The sequence below is a fragment of the Palaemon carinicauda genome, chromosome 41, assembly GCF_036898095.1.
Source record: "Palaemon carinicauda isolate YSFRI2023 chromosome 41, ASM3689809v2, whole genome shotgun sequence".
NCBI classification, from domain to species: domain Eukaryota; kingdom Metazoa; phylum Arthropoda; class Malacostraca; order Decapoda; family Palaemonidae; genus Palaemon; species Palaemon carinicauda.
The window spans coordinates 54585273-54605272 of record NC_090765.1 but is presented as its reverse complement, the minus strand read 5'-3'; the positions used below and the strand labels follow the sequence as shown (position 1 = coordinate 54605272).

General features: G+C 35.4%; 1 protein-coding gene and 1 long non-coding RNA gene across 5 annotated transcripts in view; one reads left to right on the top strand and one right to left on the bottom strand.

Moving 5' to 3' along the window:
• The window catches only part of cnc (cap-n-collar), a 603426-nt gene that overhangs the window by 74522 nt on the left and 508904 nt on the right, over positions 1-20000 (top strand). For all 4 annotated transcript variants that reach the window (XM_068364732.1, XM_068364731.1, XM_068364730.1 and 1 more), the window contains exons 5-6: positions 326-537; positions 4478-4636. In XM_068364732.1, the coding sequence (XP_068220833.1) occupies positions 326-537; positions 4478-4636 (371 nt within the window). The remainder of the gene's footprint in view (positions 1-325; positions 538-4477; positions 4637-20000) is intronic.
• The window catches only part of LOC137632664 (uncharacterized), a 94406-nt gene continuing 94115 nt past the window's right edge, over positions 19710-20000 (bottom strand). The window contains exon 3 of the long non-coding RNA XR_011042078.1: positions 19710-19819. This is a non-coding gene — a long non-coding RNA (uncharacterized lncRNA). The remainder of the gene's footprint in view (positions 19820-20000) is intronic.

Below are 20000 nucleotides of genomic sequence, written 5' to 3'. Positions count from 1 at the left end.
ACAAGAGAAATATTTTGGTAGAATTTCATTTTGTGACTGGCATTTTTGAGAGAATGGGAAAGGGTGGCTGTGCTTGGTGACTTTATTGTATTAAAAATTTTCTCATCAATGGCCTTCATAAAAGTGTATTTATTGGTTTGCATGGATTTTCTATGTTGTATATTTGGATTTGGGAATATAAAAATTATATAATCTTATATATTTCTATTTAGTTGTGTAAAATTATCTTTATATATCTCCCAATATCATTGATTATTTTCATTTGCTAATTACTTTTAATTGTTATAATGTGTATGAATGTCATGTTTTCTTTTTTTAATTACAGGAGAGCCTCTTTTGCAAAGTGAGAGTCCCATCAGTGGAGGTGACGTGACACTCGATCCTGTGTCACCTCTTTCATCAGCATTTCACCTGACCGACACCGAGCCAGATTTCAACCTCGAGTTCAATCTTGACGAAGCTTTAAAACTGGTTGGGCTTAACTGCTCGGAGACAGGAGAGGCTAATTGCTCCGAGACAGGAGAGACTGTTTGGAAGGTGAGTTTTTTTTTTTTCATGTGAATTAATTTAATCTGTTTTATTTCTTTGAACCTTCCCTGATGTTCATATTGCTCCTCTCTCAAAGCTGGTTAAATGTCAGTGTCCACCCTTAAACTAAAGATTTTCCATTTCTTTCCTTGTAATTGCATGAGCGGTTCATATTCCTTTGTCTTCTAGTTTTTTCAGTGCTGTAGTTGTTCGAGCATACTGTCTGGACTACAGAACGGTATTTTGTTTATTAGGAAATTTATAGAAACTTTTTATTATTTATTCAATTTGAGGGGATGTCTTCTGGTTTCTGTCTTATTTTTATTTTTTTATTTGGTTAGAAGCTTACGATATATATTTTCTTATTGATAAAGCTCACATTTTTATATGTAAATACTAAGTTATATGGTTTCTTATAAATGTTTCATTGCAAGAAAGAGGCTGATATTTCAAGAAAATCACCTCGCCAAATTTCTAACCTGATAGTTTCCACACCCCTAGTACCGAGTCTTGGGCAAAATCCCATCCGTCTATCTTGTAAGGAGACGGGGTTCATTGCTGAGCAACGAATTTAATCTAATTTGTCTTGTTCTTGAATTTAGTAGATCTATTATCTCTGTTAGCTATATGACACTCGTAACTTTTCATCTCCCCTTCTAAGGGTTCCAAAGTTATTTGGTCCTCTTCAGAAACGTGATAAAAACTTCATCATTGTATTATAGGGAAGTTAAGTTAGATTTATTTAAGTAATGTTTATACTAGCGATTCAAAACACTTATGAAATTCTCCACTTTACTCCAGTGAAATCGCTCGTTTGCGACAACGTCGTCATAACTCAAAAATAACTATTTTTCAGGAGAGCCATTTTGATCAGTTAAAACACACTTATATTATGTTATGTCGTTAGGACAGTTAGCGCCTCTAGCGATCAATTTTTTATCTACAATTATGACACTTTAGCCAAAAAAATCAGCATTTGAAGATGAATATGTCTATATGGATAACTCAAAAATACAGTACATATTTTTGAGTTATGACGTTGTTGTCGCAAGCGAGCGAAATAAGAAGGCCTCAAGAGGCAAATAGGAGGAACTATAAGGTTGTGTTTCTGATGCATGCAACTTCCTCTTTTAAGAATCTAAGCATAGGCAATACTATGACCCTTTCAACTAAAAAGTAGTGTGTCATTCCAGTAATTTACTGGTTATCTGGAGGTTTTAAGTCAAGGGGAAACTATTATTATTTTCTTCTGAAAATAGCTGGCCTTTAATCTTTAGGAAAAGCCAAAAATTGTGGCCATGGGTGAAGGTAAATCAAGTGACAAAAATCTATTTGATTGCTCTTGAATAGATGGCTTTACACAGATAGTTTTATTAAAATACAGAACACCAAAATTCATCTAATGGATCAAAGTCACCATGCAAGATTTGTAAAGACAATATAATAGTGTAAATGGAGGGGAATTCTTATTTAACAACTGCACCAGTTTTTAATTATAGTGATTGATGACATTTCTCATGTACAGTTCAGATGTAGAACGAAGTTTATTTTTTATTATTGGATACTCTCTAATATTGGGAGTAGCTGTGGATTGAGTAAGTTCACTATAACAAAAGTTTCAATATCTGCAGTATATTACATAATGTATTTTCACAAAAGTTCTGTTATCTACTGAATATTTTATTTTCACAAAAGTTTTGGTATCGGCTGAATATTATCCTATTTTCAAAAAAGGTCAAATATCTGCTGAATTTTATCTTCATTTTGCTGCCAACAGTATCTTCAACAGTAAAATCTGCAAACAGGGAATGATACCAAAAACATCACCCTGTGAAGACAATTCTCGGCTTATGAAAATTTAGACTTGCAAAAACATCAGTAACTCTCAGCTTCTGGTTTCTTAAAAGAAAACTAAATGAGATGAGGTTCATGGTTTTTAACATTTAATTTACAAAATTTATGTATACTGTACAATGATTTGGGCTCAAGCCATGTCGTCCTGATGGAAGCTTCCTATAGACAGCTTTCATCAGGACAACATGGCCATCTCACCCAAAAATAGATTTTTCGCTTTGCTTCAAAATCCGTTTTTTTTTTCCTGTAATAATACAGTAAAGTACTACCTTTAAGTAACAAATAGTCTAGATTAAAGTTACAGTTGTTGAAAATCCTGTTTTGGATGGTAATGCCATCACTTCAAGGTTTTTGCAACATTCCTTTTGCCCCTAGTAGCACTTTCTTTATATCGTTCTACCTTACCTCTGGTCCTGCTTCCTTTCGTCGTTTATGCCGTCTAACGTCTTCTAACTTTGACTTCAGTGTAACTGTAGGGTTTTTCCCCTAAGATATTGGTGCTGAATGGTATCACAGGACACCAGCTGTGGGCTACATACCCCAAGCTCATAAATCCTATAATCCTATCCAGTTATTGAAAGGCCCTTGAAGAATAACTTTCCAAAATTACTTGTATGAGGACTTGAAGATCAGCTCTCCAGGAACCATAAAGAGCATTTGAATGAGGAAGATTGCCTCAAAATGGTAGCAGTTAACTCATTTAGGACCCATTGAGATAGCCACTGTATTTTATATTTCAGGCCCATCTGGAAAAATATAACCCAAAATACACAGGGTTTGCAGAATTATTCCTTGGATATATTTTAAAAACATATGACAATCACTTATGAATCTTTTCTATCCAATCTCCTCTGGATGTTAGTGACGTTTAAAGAAAATCAAGTTTAACATGAAGAAGACTATGATCTGAAGGCTATTTTTCTTTTCAAAGATCTTTGAAGTAGTTTCCCTTGTCTTTAGGGCTGGTCAACAATTTTCCTATAATTAACTGCCAATGGATGGATAGTAGAATTGTAAAATATCTAAAATATATATATATTTTTTTATGAAATTATATCATTAGGAAAAAGTTACTGTATGGTAATCCACTTATAGAACTGACAACCCACTTTTATATGTAGGATTGCTTTGATTCGAATATGTATAATCTAGGCAAGTCCAATTTGGGATGTTTAAATTTGAATAAAAAGTTAGGAATTAATTCTCAGACTCTTGTCTTGTAATAACAAAATAGTACATGAAGGATAGTGGTCAGTCAAGAAGGAAGTATGAGGTACGTAGGAAGGGGAAAGGTATTTAATATTAGCAAGTTACTTTGGGATTAGAGAAAAATATTAGGATGTTCTGCCTTAAGGATGGTATAGAATTACTAATATCCAAGTACAGTACGAATTTTGAATGACAAATTGGTTTAATAACTGCTATAGGGAGAAGTTCAGTTGTCATTTCCAGTCCTTAATATTACTGTTTAGGTAAATTAGGTTACATTATACAATAGTAGGATTCCATGAGGTTGTATTATCATAGGATTTAACTAGCTAGATCCCAATTTCATATTTGACCTGTTGAATGCAAAGTCCTTTTCTTAGACTGGCTGACAAGGAGCTCAATCAGTGATAAGCCAGCTTTAGCAACTTGGTGTTGCAGACTTTGTGGGGAAGAATATATGTAACTACAACAACACTCGAAGGTACTGTACTGTATAGTTAAGCGTAGGAGCATTTCCCTTTTTTACAGTTCCCTTATATCATGAAAGAAAGGAAGCAAGAAAAACCCAAGAATAAGGTTTTTCCAAATGATATATGAGCTTTCATTGCCTTCTCATGATTATCTGCTAAGATGGGTTAGATTTGTCATCAGCCAAAACTGTAAATCTATATCCTTTTAAATAGTCTACAAATCTCACTGTACAGTTTTTTTTTTTCTTTGAAAAGGTACTTTTCATATTTAAAGATCTAGTATCTAACGATCTGTTCTGTGATCTTCGAAAATATTGGGTACATCCCCTTAAAGTAACTTTGCTATGTTATGGCCAGTTCTCGCTTCTATGTTATGGCCACTTATCGCTTTTAATTTGATTTCTTTTCTTACACAGGATCTATACTCTGATGATAGCAACAGTGACGATTTAAATGATAAATCAGTGGAAGAGGCCAAGAAAGAGGGGGAAAACACTTCGGATATTGTGAGCGACGACCTGGACGACATGATCCAGGCCTCCCAGTTCCAGCCTCAGCACCCACGAGCAATACAGGTAAGTTAATTGTAGCATGCAAAGCGGTATGAAATAGATTATTATACACCACATTCTTCACTGCTATTCTAGGTCTTAAATATATTTTACAGCAGCATTGCTGTTCATATGGTATAGTGATTGGTGAAATTTTACAGCAGCATTGCTGTTCATATGGTATTGTGAATGATGAAATTTTACAGCAGCATCGTTGTTCATCTGATATTGGTTATGGTATGAAAAATTTACTCATTATACCATCCACAAGAAGTTGTAGTCTTCTTAACTTGATAATTTTCAACTATACAGCACAGAGAACATCATTTCATCTTCTTAACCTACAGTCTCTCTCTCTCTCTCTCTCATATGATTAATATTATTGTTGTTACAGTATATGGATGTTTTACTAAGATTCACGCTGCCAATTCTGTCTGGGATACATCATTGGTTAATTGAACTTTTGCAAACGTGAGATATCCATACGTCTACTTAACATATGGACTTCTTTCTTTATTGTACACTCCTCACACCATGTATAAGTAGTACAGTACTGTATTTTCAAAGGTAATCAGGATATTTTACATCATTAATACAAATACTGTGAAAGCAAAATACTATACTCTATGCAGTACAGTAATCATCATCATACATATACCAAGGCACTTCCCCCCAATTTTGGGTGGTAGCCGGCATCAAACAAATGAAAAAAGGGGACCTTTCCTCTCTGCATTCCTCCCTGACTGACAATGGACTCAACCGAGTTCGGCTGGCACTGCTAAGGTGCCTGTTACCCTATTACTGTACTGTCACAATTTTGACAACACAGTAATAGGGGAAGTAAACTTTGTGTGTGATGCAGAATGTGAATTTGTTGGATTGTGGTGCTAGTGACGTGGCACATTATTTTTCATTGCAGCGAATAGCATTATAAATCGGTAACCAAATGGAATTGAAAACACAGTAGCATAACCCTTTTACCCCCAAAGGACGTACTGGTACGTTTCACAAAACTCATCCCTTTACCCCCATGGACGTACCGGTACGTCCTTGCAAAAAAATGCTATAAAATTTTTTTTTTTCATATTTTTGATAATTTTTTGAAAAAATTCAGGCATTTTCCAAGAGAATGAGACCAACCTGACCTCTCTATGACAAAAATTAAGGCTGTTTGAGCAATTTAAAAAAAATATACTGCAAAATGTGCTGGGGTAAAAATAACCCCTTGGGGGTTAAGGGTTGGACATTTCCAAAGAGCCTGGGGGTAAAAGGGTTAAATTGCATCGAGTAGCATTATAAATCGGTAACCAAATGGAATTGGAAACACAGTAGCTTAAATATAGATGACTGTAATATCCTACAACGCTTAAACATTACCAAAGGTTCTTTTTAGGGTCCATTTGCTACATAGCTGTACCTCTGTTCCGACTTCTTTTCTTCCATCTTGTAGTCCAACCTCTTTAAACTTTCAAGTTTGTAGGGTCACTGCACGGTTTTATGGCCCAAAGTTTATACATTCATCTAACCATTCAGCATGTTCTTAACATTGCCATCACAAAAGTCCAAGCTTTATCAATAGGCTTTAAATTTTCTGCAAAAGAACACTAGGGCAATTGTGTTTTATAGATATAAAAAGAATTATGACATTGAGCTAGAAAAAGAAAAGAAAATCCTTATCAGCCTGTATTAGATCTTTACAGTTAATCTTTGATACACACACTTGAACCGATAAGCACACATTACATATTTAAAAACCAAAATCAGAATAATGTTAACCTTATAAAAAATCCACTACATTTATCTAGATGAGCTGACAATTCAGTCTTGATGTTTTTATAGGAAAGAATTGTTTATCTATTTAGCCTTTGGATCAAACACTATTAACCCTTTTACCCCCAGGCTATTTGGAACTTTCCAACCCTTTAACCCCCAGGCGTTTTTTTTTTCAAGCACATTTTGCAATATATATCTTTTAAATTGCTCTAACAGCCTTAATTTTTGTCATAGAGAGGTCAGGTTGGTCTCATTCTTTTGGAAAATGCCTGAAGTTTCTCATAAAGTTATCAAAAATATGCAAAAAAATGTAAATAGCAGTTTTTTGCAAGGACGTACCAGTATGTCCATGGGGGTAAAGGGATGAGTTTTGTGAAACGTACCAGTACATCCATTGGTGGTAAAAGGGTTAAAAGCATAGACCCAGTTCAAGTTTAAGAGTTCAGACTCTGTGGTAGAGTTTTCAAGTCCTCTCTAAATAAATCTGTTAAAAGTGGAACTGGTGAGCTTCTTCTCTTCAGTGTTACTTTTAACTATTCAAAGTGCAATAAAAGATGTGACAAGGAACTTGCCTTCCCTAGAGCATTTTCAGCAAAGAGACATTTTTTTAGACAATAATTCACCACTATCTCCAATTAGAGATAAAAATTTTTTAGTCAATATGAACATAGCATTTCCTCCAGCCCTAGCTCCTGCCTGAAATTATGCATAAAGTATGCTTCTGTACACACTTGTACCTTATATTAAAGGATTATGCTTATACCCCCCAAAAGTCATAAGCAACATTATATCGATGTACAGTAAAAAAAAAAAAAGTAAAGTCGCGTATCACGATTTTTGACTCCTGTAGGATTTTTGTAATGTCATCTAATATAACAAGCCAGTTATTTCTATAAACTTCCTCTGATTTCTGTATTGCTTCTCTTTCTAAGCTTGACTTATATCAACATCTACCCTAAAACTAAAAATTTCCTGTTTTATTTCCTTTCAATAGGTTTAGGCTTGATGTACGATATTGAGGCAGTCTATCGGTGAATAGAAATAACCTCAGCTTGGGTATATCATACGTCATAGATGCTTTATCTTTGTCTTTCCATCGACTTGTGTTGGATAAGTTGACACTTTATTTACCCCCTCTAGATTGTTAAGAGTTACAATAGTGTCATGTAGGTGATCATAAGTGATATCTATGCTTTTAAAAGTCATCCCTTTGTAGGTTGTTTGAGGGATTTCTTTTTGGGTGATCATGATCCTCAGTATCTTTGTGTGTCATTCCAGGGGCAATAATTTGCGCTTGATAATTGTTGATTTTCTCCATCTGTCAGGAAGGTGGATAGTGAAAGAGCCGACTCGTTATATCATTTGCCTGGAATTTCTAGCAGTGTTCAAGCTTCTTCAGACTCAATGAAAGCATTAGCTTATATCTAGAAATGGGGGAATCATGCCAAAGTCCCTATGCCAGATAGCAGAAGATTTATCAACTAGGACATATTTAGGAGAGGTATTCATCCTCCCTTAGTTTAGCCCAGGTAAATTGAACACTAAAGCAGATCTGTTAGGTAGGAAAATTCTGATTCTTTCAAATGAATAGTCTCTGCATATGTCAGTATCTAGAGATTTGGAATTGGTGGCGATGACCAAACGTAGACATACCTGCAACATTGCTAAACAAAAGATAGTGGCGTTTTTGTTGACCAGTTCCAGATCGTATAGCATATAAGTCGGATGCCCTATTACAGGACTGTTCTAATCTGGATCTGAATGTCTTTTCTCTGTTAGCCAAGATTGTACCTGTGGTAAACAAGTTCAGGGTGTCCAAGGATAGCAGGATGACTCTGATGGCCCCTTTTTGACCTCAAAGGCAAGGTTTACCAATCTGTGCCCTATGTTATCAGAATGTCTGGTAAGGTTGCTGTACAAATTGATCCTTTTAAGATGACAGATTTCGAGAGTGGTGCATCCAAACCCATATGGATTAAATCTTAAATGCAGTATTGTAAACCTGTTGCTCCTGATAAGAAATTACAAGAACACAGGAAAAATCATTGATCAGTATCGAATTCCCCCGAACTTATCTTTGATTTAGACAAGAAGAGATTGCTCTGGAAGAGAATGCTTGATCATTCATTAACTTTAAAGGAAAAAAAAAACATGCTAGGGTATAAGACGGTCAAAGGTAGACTAACTTGATTGTTGACGAACTAGAGATTTCAAACTAAAGCCCTTGTTAGTTTACCATGCCCTCAATTTCTGGGCCCTCAAGAACATTCCTAAGTCTATGCTTCCCATGATTTTGATGGGTCACTATGACCATTTTTGAGGATTATTTTTGTGATTATTTTATATCATTGGTCAAGGAGTATTGAAAGTTCAAGAAATTGCCTCTCAAGGTCATGTTAATACTCGACAATGTCTCCGGACGTCCGTCACACATGAATAACGTGCACCCATAACAACAATTATTGTTTTCTTACCACCCAACCTACCCCTCATGGATCAAGGCACCATACTGATCTTCAAGTAGTACTATTTACGGCATACGTTACACCAGGCAGTCAATGCTATTTCAGCAGATGATGGGATGAATAGTGATTTTTGGTAGGCATACAATATTTATCAAGCTGTTTTAAACATAAGTACTTCGAATTGTCCTCAGTCTAAAAATTCTGTCCTTTCTTGCTACAAGCTAGGTTAGGCTCACAAGGAATTGGAACCTAATCAGATTAAAGACTGAAAGTTAAAGCGCTCTTGATATTAAAAATATCATGAGCGTGTAATTGATAAATTTTGGGATTATTATTTCCTTTGAAATACACAGAGTTGTGTAATGTTTATAAATGTAAGTGAATAGGTTGGTGGGGTTGTATTTGGGAATGCAATCTGTATAATCAAGTTTGAGCAAGACAGTTTTTACAGTTTTTACCCATGTACTAGACTAGAGTCAGTTCAAGATAGTAGATAAGTTTATTATTTGAGGACTTTGAATTTCCTATATCTTTCTATCACTGATCCACATCCATCAGTGTGGAAGTCAGCAATATGAACATTAGGGGAGGTTCATAAAAATAAAAGGAGTTCTGATAATGAGATTGGTTATTTATATACTGGCCTGATTTTGTATACGTACCTCCCTTCCTTCCCAATGACTAGTGAGGCCAAGATGATAGGCAATTAGTTTAGACATTGGGATGGAGAGACATAGCATCTAAAGCTTATCCAATGAAAGGTTATTGCCATTCACTGCTAGAGTGTCTCGGTTCTGTAATATAGGCCTTAGCCTATTGAATGACAAGAAAATGGGAAAGATTTATTTTTGAGGTAAACTTCAATAAGGGCCAATTTTGAGAGAGAAGCAATGTGAACAACAGGAGAGTATAGAAATACAAAATTTTATTAAAATTCTCCTTGTTTTTTTATCTAATAGTATACTACCTCTGTATTCATGGTTGTGGTGGCCGATGTGATAACGTCCCTGATTGGTGAACGCCAGACTGGGGTTAGAGTCCCGCTCAAACTTGTTAGTCTCTTTGGTCGCTGCAATCTCACCATCCTTGTGAGCTAAGGATGGGTTTTTTGGGGGGAGCTTATAGTTTTATCTGTTGAGTCATCAGCAGTCATTGCCTGGCCCTCCTTGGTCCTAGCTTGGGTGGAGAGGGGCTTTGGCACTGATTATATGTATATATAGTCAGTCTCTAGGGTATTGTCCTGCTTGATAGGGCAGTGTCACTGTCCCTTGCCTCTGCCATTCATGAGCGACCTTTAAACCCTTAAACTGACTGCAATGGGTTATTTGCTAGGATTATTAAAAACATGCCACCACGGAAGTTTGTAATTTAGTGATTCTGGTGCTTTATAAGCTATTCAGAACTACAGTACTGTATTGTTAATGAAATCCCTTTATTGAATAAATAGAATTTTCATTCTACAAATTGTATGAAACTGGTTTAAATGTTGAAATATGGTTGAGCACTTTACAAGTCGGCATTAAAAAAAAGAGGGGTGATGGTAAAGTGGCTAAGATGCAGTTGCTGTGACTAGATCAAATATATCTTTTCCTTTCTTATTGAGTAGAACACAAGCATTATTGAATAATGAATTATTAATATTATTATTATTATTATTACTTGCTAAGCTACATCCCTATTTGGAAAAGCAGAATGCTATAAGTCCAGGGGCTTCAACAGGGAAAATAGCCCAGTGAGGAAAAGAAACAAGGAAAAATAAAATATCTTGAGAAGAGTGACATCAAAATAAATATCTCTTATATAAACTTTAAAAAAACTTAAACAAAACAAGAGTGCTTTTGAATTGCATTACAATTGCACCAGTGGTGCCTCTGATTTTTATTCATAAAGTGCTTCTGAATTTCACACCAGTAGCTCCTCATCCTTCACCTATTTGAATCTAGCGAAGATCGTTGCTAAATCTTGTGCCTATGACACATCTTTTTCTAACATTAATTGCACCAATACTGTAGTTCTAGTAGTAAGTTCACCAGTGATTCGTCCTTCTAGCTATGTGGGTCGCTCACTTGTTGCACCTATGACATTTGGATTTTCAGTCTCGTGCCAGTAGATCCCTTAAATTTAACAGTGGTTAAGAGAAGAATTGACATTTAATGAGAGAAGAATGTTCTTTCTTTAATCTTCGCTGGATGGAAAACGTTCTCATGCGAACCATATAGAGGTGCTGATAAGCATATAGAAACAGTTATTTTCGCTGCTGCAGGAGTAGATCAATGTCTTCTGGTAGTCAGTCGGCTCAGACAGTAGATAACAAATTTGTTCAGGTGGTGGTTGAAGCTGTTCTAAAATAGAATTAACCTTCTTGTTACCAGGTGCTATTATGTTTGAGGAAGAACAAGATTCCTAAGCTGAGTAAGCCTCGCCAACAAATTTTCTTTATATGTAGGACAGAATTCAGGAGTAATACTTAGAAAACTTAATATAAATCTTAAGTATTTTAAAACTTAATATAAATCTTAAGTATTTGTTGATGCATCACAAGCTGTATTGGACATGGGGCTCCCAAGGGTATGAGAAAGAAGTTCAATAAGATGGCAGGAGTGGGAAAAGTGGAACATGATCTGTTCATTTCCAAACCAGCTTCTTTCCTTTTAACATTGTCTATGAAACCCTAATGAGTAGGGTCATACAATATGGGTAAAATTCTCTCCGGTAGAGGATCACAATTTTGCTACTCCAACTGACTATTTCATAAGGAGGGCTGTGACCACAGGTACACCCCTTTTGTCTCCAAAGGTAATGGCTAAAATCTTAGATGATATAAAAAGGAACATAGAGGTTTTCCTCAGAATCCTTGTTAGCAGTTATTTATACTATAGTTTTCTGATAGAGGCTCCAGAGCAGGTTTGTTGGGGGGAAACTGATATGCGGCAGCGTCATCTTTTCTCAAGTGCTCAATCTGCACGTTAGAGAACATTTATATTCATATTTAGACAAGTCGAGGATGGAGACACTGCATGCAGGGAATTTCATAGCTCCATTTTTTGGTCCTCTGCTGGATCCAATCACATTATCACAAATTTTGGAGCAGGTTTCAACAACGGGTAATTTGACCTCTTTACACAAGCCTCTTAGGCTTCTGTCAGTGAATCTAGGGCAGTCATGAATCTGGAGATGGCTTTTGTCTCACCAGCTCACATGAATGTCAGCATTCTGGGAAGGTCAGTACCCTTTAAACGTCCATTTCATATGACTGTAGGACGAGAAGCAGGTGATAAAATACAAGTACTACTAAATCTAAACATTCACTCTTGGCCGTCAAGTTTTTCTTTTTTTTGGGCACAGTAAATGATAGATGCAGAATTTTGAGTTTTTTAAGTGTTGAAGGAGGGCTATGGCCTCCCTTTCAATGAGATTCTTCCCTTAGCTCTATTGGTAGCTTTCTAACTTACTCCCCTAAACCACATAGATGCTATTTCTCTTGGAAGAAGCCAATAAGGAAATTGAAGAGTTGGAAAAGATTTATCTGGTGTTTCATAGAAGGATGTTTGTGGTCCTCAAGTTGTTAGCGAGATGGTGATCAGTGCTGGATGTATCTAAACTAAACAAGATCCTTATTTCTTTTTTTCATTAAAGAGTTTAATCATTGACACTAAACTTCGCTTAGAAGAATCTATTATTCTTCACCTCAAAGTTAGAATTCATCATTTTAATGTTGTTGACCATTTATTTTAAGGTGGATTTCTATAGATATCGTTAATTGTTTACCCATGCCCACCTTCCAATCAATGTGGGATCAGCAAAATGATAACATTGCGTAAGACTTATTGGAGTATGTATAATTTTTAGAATAAGATTTTTCATTTCAATACTTGGCCAACATTCATTCAATCCCACCCTGCTCCTCACATCTAATGGGGAAAAATCGGTAATGAGTTCTTCCAATAAGTTGGCGGCCACCATTGTAGTAGTGGTATCGAGATATGGGAGGCCTAGTCATACAAATCCACTACCAATCCTCTAATTTTTGAGTTTGTCAGCCAAGCTGTACTTACGAAGCTTATCGCACAGTATTGAAATTTAAATAGTCTAAAAACTCTAAGGTTTTGCAACAAATACAGTATCATAGTGTATGATAGGTAGTTGCTCTCTTACTTACAATAAGACTGGTGACACTACTATCTCCCAACAAGATCACTTGGAAAATTAAGGTTGAGAGCAAGGCATGCTAATTTAGTATACTGTATAGCTATTTCAAAATACTGTATTCTGAAATTTAAAAAATAGATTTAAGATACAATAATGAAATTTACACAGCGTAGTGTATATTCAAAGAGCATTTAGCTAACATGAAGTTTGTTATTTTAAATGCTATTTATCTATTTTATGCTTCATTACCCTCTTTGAGAAAACTAAGTATCCAGAATGGATTGACACTGAAAAAGGGTACAAGATCAATCGGCACCTAATGCTTTACTTCTGATCTTAACAGTATTAGAATACTCTTTCCTCTATTGAGGGCATTTGCCACCATTCTGAATGAAAGTCACGACAGTTAATAAGGTATAGTTATTTTTGCTCACTAAAAGAAATAGCTGTCTGGCACACAAACAACTCAATGAGTTACCTTTTACCAACGTTTCTGGATTTGTACACAGAGGAAGATTTTCTTTCAAGTCTCTTCAGGTTAATCAGGGTTCATTCTGAATCATGCCATTGTACATCCCAAAGAATGTGGAATGTAGCCCATCAATGTGACAAATACACTTGAGGGAGCAGAGGAAATGAGGGGAATAAGAGGGTGTGTGAAATAGGGGAACGAAAGGGGTATAGGCAATATGAGATAGGTTCTAGTCACCCATACAGACCAGAGTAGCACACTGAGGCTCCAAGGATACTTCAGTAAAACACTCGCTATGAAAGTAAACCCATAAAATCCATAGAACAAGATATGTGCAATATTACGTGAAATAGAATGTAAATTACACAGGAAAGCAAGATAAGTAAAACTTCATAAAACAACAGATACATTGATTACATACTGTTACATGAAGTGTTAAATTCATATAAGATAAAAGGCAGATATGGATATACCATAACTGTGAACACCTAGATGTGGACTAAAGGTAGTTTAAGGATTATATACATTAACCAAACCATTTAAGAAATATTTGTTGAGGGAAAAGTTAATTGGGAGTACAATTTAGAGGAAAAAATATTTTACCTTTTTTATATATGATTACTGCCTTTCAAAATGTATAATTATTTAGATTAGAAATGAGATTATAACCAGCATCATTCTATAAAGAACGAATTTACCAAGAGATGACGGAAAATTAATTCCAAACTAATAAGTGGAGAGCCAAAACCAATTTTGTATTACCACAAATAATTTTTGCCCCCAATGTAGGAATCTGGAATGATTACAGTATTATCAATTGCTAAGCTACAACCCTAGTTGGAAAAGCAGAATGTTATAAGCCCAAAGGCTCCAACAGGGAAAATAGCCCAGTGAGGAAAGGAAACAAAGAAAAAATAAATATTTTAAGAATAATATTGAAATAAATATCTCCTATATAAACTATAAAAACTTTAACAAAACAAGAGGAAGAGAAATTAGATAAAATAGTGTGCCCGAGTGTACCCTCAAGCAAGAGAACTCTAACCCAAGATAGTGGAAGGCCATGGTACAGAGGTTATGGCACTACCCAAGACAGAGAACGATGGTTTGATTTTGGAGTGTCCTTCTTCTAGAAGAGCTGCTTACCATAGCTAAAGAGTGTCTTCTACCCTTACCAAGGGGAAAGTAGCCACTGAACAATTACAGTGCAGTAATTAATCCCTTTGGTGAAAAAGAATTGTTTGGTAATCTCAGTGTTGTCAGGTGTATGAGGACAGAGGAGAATCTGTAAAGAATATGCCAGACTATTCGGTGTATCTGTAGGCAAAGGGAAAGTGAACCGTAACCAGAGAGAAGGATCTATTGTAGTGCTGTCTGGCCAGTCAAAAGACCCCATAACTCTCTAGCGGTAGTATCTCAACGGGTGGCTCGTGCCCTGGCCAACCTACTACCTATATATGTGTGTGTATATATATATATATATATATATATATATATATATATATATAATATATATATATATATATATATATATATATATATATATATATATATATATATAGTACAGTATATAAATTTATACATATATACAGTGTCTTGGTTTAACAAATCAGTGTTCAAACAATATTTTCAAAGATTTATTTGTCCCCCTGAAACCAAACGATAGCCCAAAGGTTGAACAAGAAATTGCAACATGAAAGAGCCTATATGGCCGAGATGCTAGTGGCACAATGACTACTCGGATAAAAGTTTCTACAGCACTGGTCACTGTTTTTGCGTAACTCCGATACAGTGCCAACCCATAAAACATTTAACTTTAACCTTTTCCCTGTGTGTTTTTTGCTGTTTATGAATCTTACAAAGGTTTGTGGTAGTGGTAAGACAGAAATGAAAGTTATGAGAGCCAAAATATAATGGCAAAAGAAGATCATTTCAAAATAAGAGAGGGGTTTGCACGTTTCTGATCTATTGTAGCAGTTTGGTATGCCATAATCGGTGATCTGCATTAAACTAAAAAACTAAGTAGCCAAAAAGAGAGCCAATGTTGCCAAAGGAGTGACGCTTCATTCAAAACAAAGAAATTAGGCAATTGAGGAGGTGAAGAAATAGTAAATAGTAATGGACTTTTAATGAAAAATAGTTAGGCAGCCAGTAAAAGTATATCTGAGGCTATGTTATATGAAAAGTCTAAGCAACTGCATGAGGACATCTACAAAATTACTATAGTGGCATACTTAATATTGTAAGGCATGGAAAGAGTGCCATTTCTGGCAAATCAGCCAATGAAAATTGTTTAGGGGAATTTAAAGAATTTGTTGATGCCTAGGGGTTTATTCTCCAACAAGTTTTGAATTTCAATGAGACAAACTTTGGAAAAGATGCCAAAGAGGATCTATATCACCAAGGAGGAGAAGGCCTTGCCAAGGCATAAGCCTATTAAGGATATGCTAACTGCAGCTTTGTGGAAATTTATGTGGGGTAAAGTTGTTGCCTGTATACCATTCAGAAAACTTTGGGGTTTTCAAGAAAACAATGTAATGAAGAATGGATTGGGATCATAAGGTGTTGAGGCTCCGTGTAAAAAATTATGCCTTCACGAAAAATAATTTCCAAGGGGGTTCTTCCTCATGTATTATGTAAGTTACCTGTTCATTTACCAAGATTGTAGAACGATTTGCTCTTGAAGGTTTTCTTTATGAGTGAGAAATTATTGCACCTACCCCCACTGCACGATTCCCCTTTTCCAGCCCATGGATCAGTTGGTCAATTCTAATTTCAGTAGTCTCCACATAAAGCCTGGGTGGAAGTGTCGTACAGAATACTGAATATACAGTATATATATATATATATATATATATATATATATATATATATATATATATATGTATGTATATATAAATATGTATATATATATATTTATATATATATATATATATATATATATATACACACATATATTTGTATATTATGTATATATATATATATATATATATATATATATATATCTATATATATATACATATATATATATATTATCTATATTATATATATATATATATTTATACATATATATATATACATATATATATATATATATATATATATATATATATATATATGCCCTGCTGCTTCCTCCGGTGCCTTGGATGACTGTGGAGGTAGCAGCAGTAGGGGGGTATTCAGTGTTATGAAGCTTCATCTGTGGTGGATAATGGGGGAGGGTGGGCTGCGGCACCCCCTAGCAGTACCAGCCGAACTCGGTTGAGTCCTTTGTCAGACTGGGAGGAACGTAGAGAGGAGAGGTCCCCTTTACTGTTTCATTTGTTTGATGTCGGTTACCCCCCCAAATTGGGGGAAGTGCCTTGCTATATATATATATATATATATATATATATATATATATATATATATATATATATATATATAGTATATATATACATACAGTATGTATATATATATGTATATATATATACCTGTGTATATATATATATGTATATATATATATATATATATATATATTATATAAATTTTATGTGTATATTATATATATATTATTATATATATATGACTAAATTCTAAAGGATATCTGCAAAGCACTGGAGATTCTTAGAAGATTATCGGTAGTTTCAAGGAAGCCTCAGACGAAGGAATAGGTAATTGCTTTTAGCATATCCATTCAGATGTTTTGCCAACAGGTATTATATGAATTTAGATAATATGGACGTTATGGATATTGGATTGTAATCAGCGGGGTTTTTGTTACAACCATGTTTACTTAATGTAGTAAATTTACAGATTCTCTTACTAGTGGAAAATATAACCTCTATTTGGTAACTTATAGTGGCCAATTTGGTAGCGTCCTTGCCTGGTGATTGCGAGACTAGGGTTCGAGTCCTGCTCAAATTCGTTAGTTCCTTTGGTCGCTGCAACATCACCATCCTTGTGAGCTAAGGATGGGGTTTTTGGGGGAGCCTTTAGGTCTATCTGCTGAGTTATCAGCAGACATTGCCTGGCCCTCCTTGGTCCTAGCTTGAGTGAAGGTGGGCTTGGGTACTAATCATATGTATATATGGTCAGTCTCTAGGCATTGTCCTGCTTGATAGGGCAATGTGATTGTCCCTTGCCTCTCTCATTCATGAGTGGCATTTAAACCTTAAACTTGCGTAAAATAACTGACAACTTAAGATCTCAGAAATAATTTGTATTTATAAAGAAAATGAAAGTACCACTTGATTCTACTTCTTGGGTATACATTACTGGAAAGAGAACAAATGCCCGGTACTGAAAAAACTGTCAAAACAAACTATGGTACTTAACATTGGTAAAGGTGAAGTAGCAGCGTCAGTCATGCTGAATTAACGACAATCACTTGCAAAAACACCGAGCACAAAAATATTACAACTTGCGGGCAAGTCCAAAACAGAAGGATGACCTGGAGAGCGCGAGTAGTAGGTGTCGGTGGGGTAGTCCAACTGTATTCTCTAGGGCCTGTCACGGCCCTCCCCTTTGACGAAGGGATTATCTAAATGGAAGACAGCCTGTGAATAGTGGTTTTCACACGCCCTTGTTAAATACACGACACCCACAAGGTGATCTCGCGATGGTTGTAACCTCTGCATTCCATGCTTTTATCTTTCTCTAGTATATTTTGAAGATTTATATTAGAAAAGTGTAAAGAAGGACCCTTTTCACCAGGCATCACAGGTCTCTCCCCAGAAATAGATTTTTCCTTCGTCAAAATCCCTTAATTTCACGGGACCGAAAAGCTAAACAAGTGAGGTTAGCTTGAGGAACATTAGAATATTACAGATTATGTTTCTATTTGCTCTGCATACTGTTAAACACATGAGCCAAAATAGGCTGGAGGTTGGCCAGGGCACCAGCCACCCATTGAGATACTACTGCTAGAGAGTTACGGGGTCTTTTGACTGGCCAGATAGTACTAAACACACCGAATAGTCTGGCTTATTCTTTACATATTCTCCACTGTCTTCATACACCTGACAACACAGATTACCAAACAATTCTTCACCCAAGAGGTTACTGCACTGTAATTGCTTAGTGGCCACTTTCCTCTTGTTAAGGGTAGAAGAGACTCTTTAGCTATGGTATGCAGCTCTTCTAGGAAAAGGACACTCCAGTCTTGGGTAGTGCCATAGCGTCTGTACCATGGTCTTCCACCGTCTTGAGTTAGAGTTCTCCTGCTTGAGGGTACACTCGGGCAAGCTATTCTATCTTGTTTCTCTTCCTTTTGTTTTTTTTTAAAGTTTTATAGTGTATATAGGAGGTATTTATTCCAATGTTGTTCTTCTTAAAATGTTTTATTTTCCTTGTTTCCTTTCCTCACTGGGCTATTTTCCCTGTTGGAGCCCCCAGACATCCTGCTTTTCCAACCAGGGTTGTAACTTAGCAAGTAATGATAATAATATTTGGACATTGAGTGATAGCCATTAGGTTGGGACAAAGGAGGAACTGTTAGTTATACAGTGGTGTTCCTTTGCTGTATCAGAGAAATTTTATTATATGGTAAAATTTTAATTAATTTGTTTTGGAACTTAAACCTAAGGGACAGTTTGTGGTCTTTATTTTTGGTAATGAAGTATTAAGTAGATTCAAATCGTGCTCCTGTATTCGTGAAACTTATTTCGTTTGATTTTGGAACGAAGAATAATGAAAGATACTTAGATTGCTCTTTTTTTCATTAAACATATCGTTTGATTTTGATGGAGGAGGATGCAAGTTTCCTAAATTATTATTATTATTATTATTATTATTATTATTATTATTATTATTATTATTACTACTTGCTAACCTACAACCCTGTTGGAGCCGAAGGGCTCCAACAGGGAAGATAGCCCTGGGAGGAAAGGAAATAAGGAAACTACAAGAAAAGTAATTACCGGTTAATATAAGATATTTTAAGAACAGTAACAACCTTAAAATGGATAATTTTTATAGTAACTATAAAAACTTGAAAAAACAGAGGAAGAGAAATAAAAGTGTGCCGAGATACACTGTATATATTTTTTTAACTTATTTTATTTCTTGGTTACTGAATTAAGGAACTAATCTATGTTACTCGTTTTTCCTTAAACGTTTTGCCTCTGATTTTTTTTGGGGGGGGGGGGGCGGCCGGGTTTAAAATGATAGAGCATTTCGCTCCATAATTTTTTCAAATACTCAAAATATTTGTATTGTCTTTGAGGATTAATAGTACAATTTCAGAACATCTAGGGAGTTTAATTCTTACAACAATTTTTTTTTTTTTAACATGCAGCCACGAAAAGTAGGTCAAGGTCAAACTCTGGTGAATTGATGACCCTTGTCACGATCCAATATGACCAAGATCTGAAAACGAAGACAGCATGGGTAGTGATGATATTGATAGTGAACATAATATAGCATATGGGAAAGTGTGTTAGAATAAGCATTGTCACCATAAACACTAGATTATTAAAGTTTTAAATATTAACCAAATTTATGTAACTTCAAAACAGCTTTCACTTAAACACATAAAGATTAGATTAAA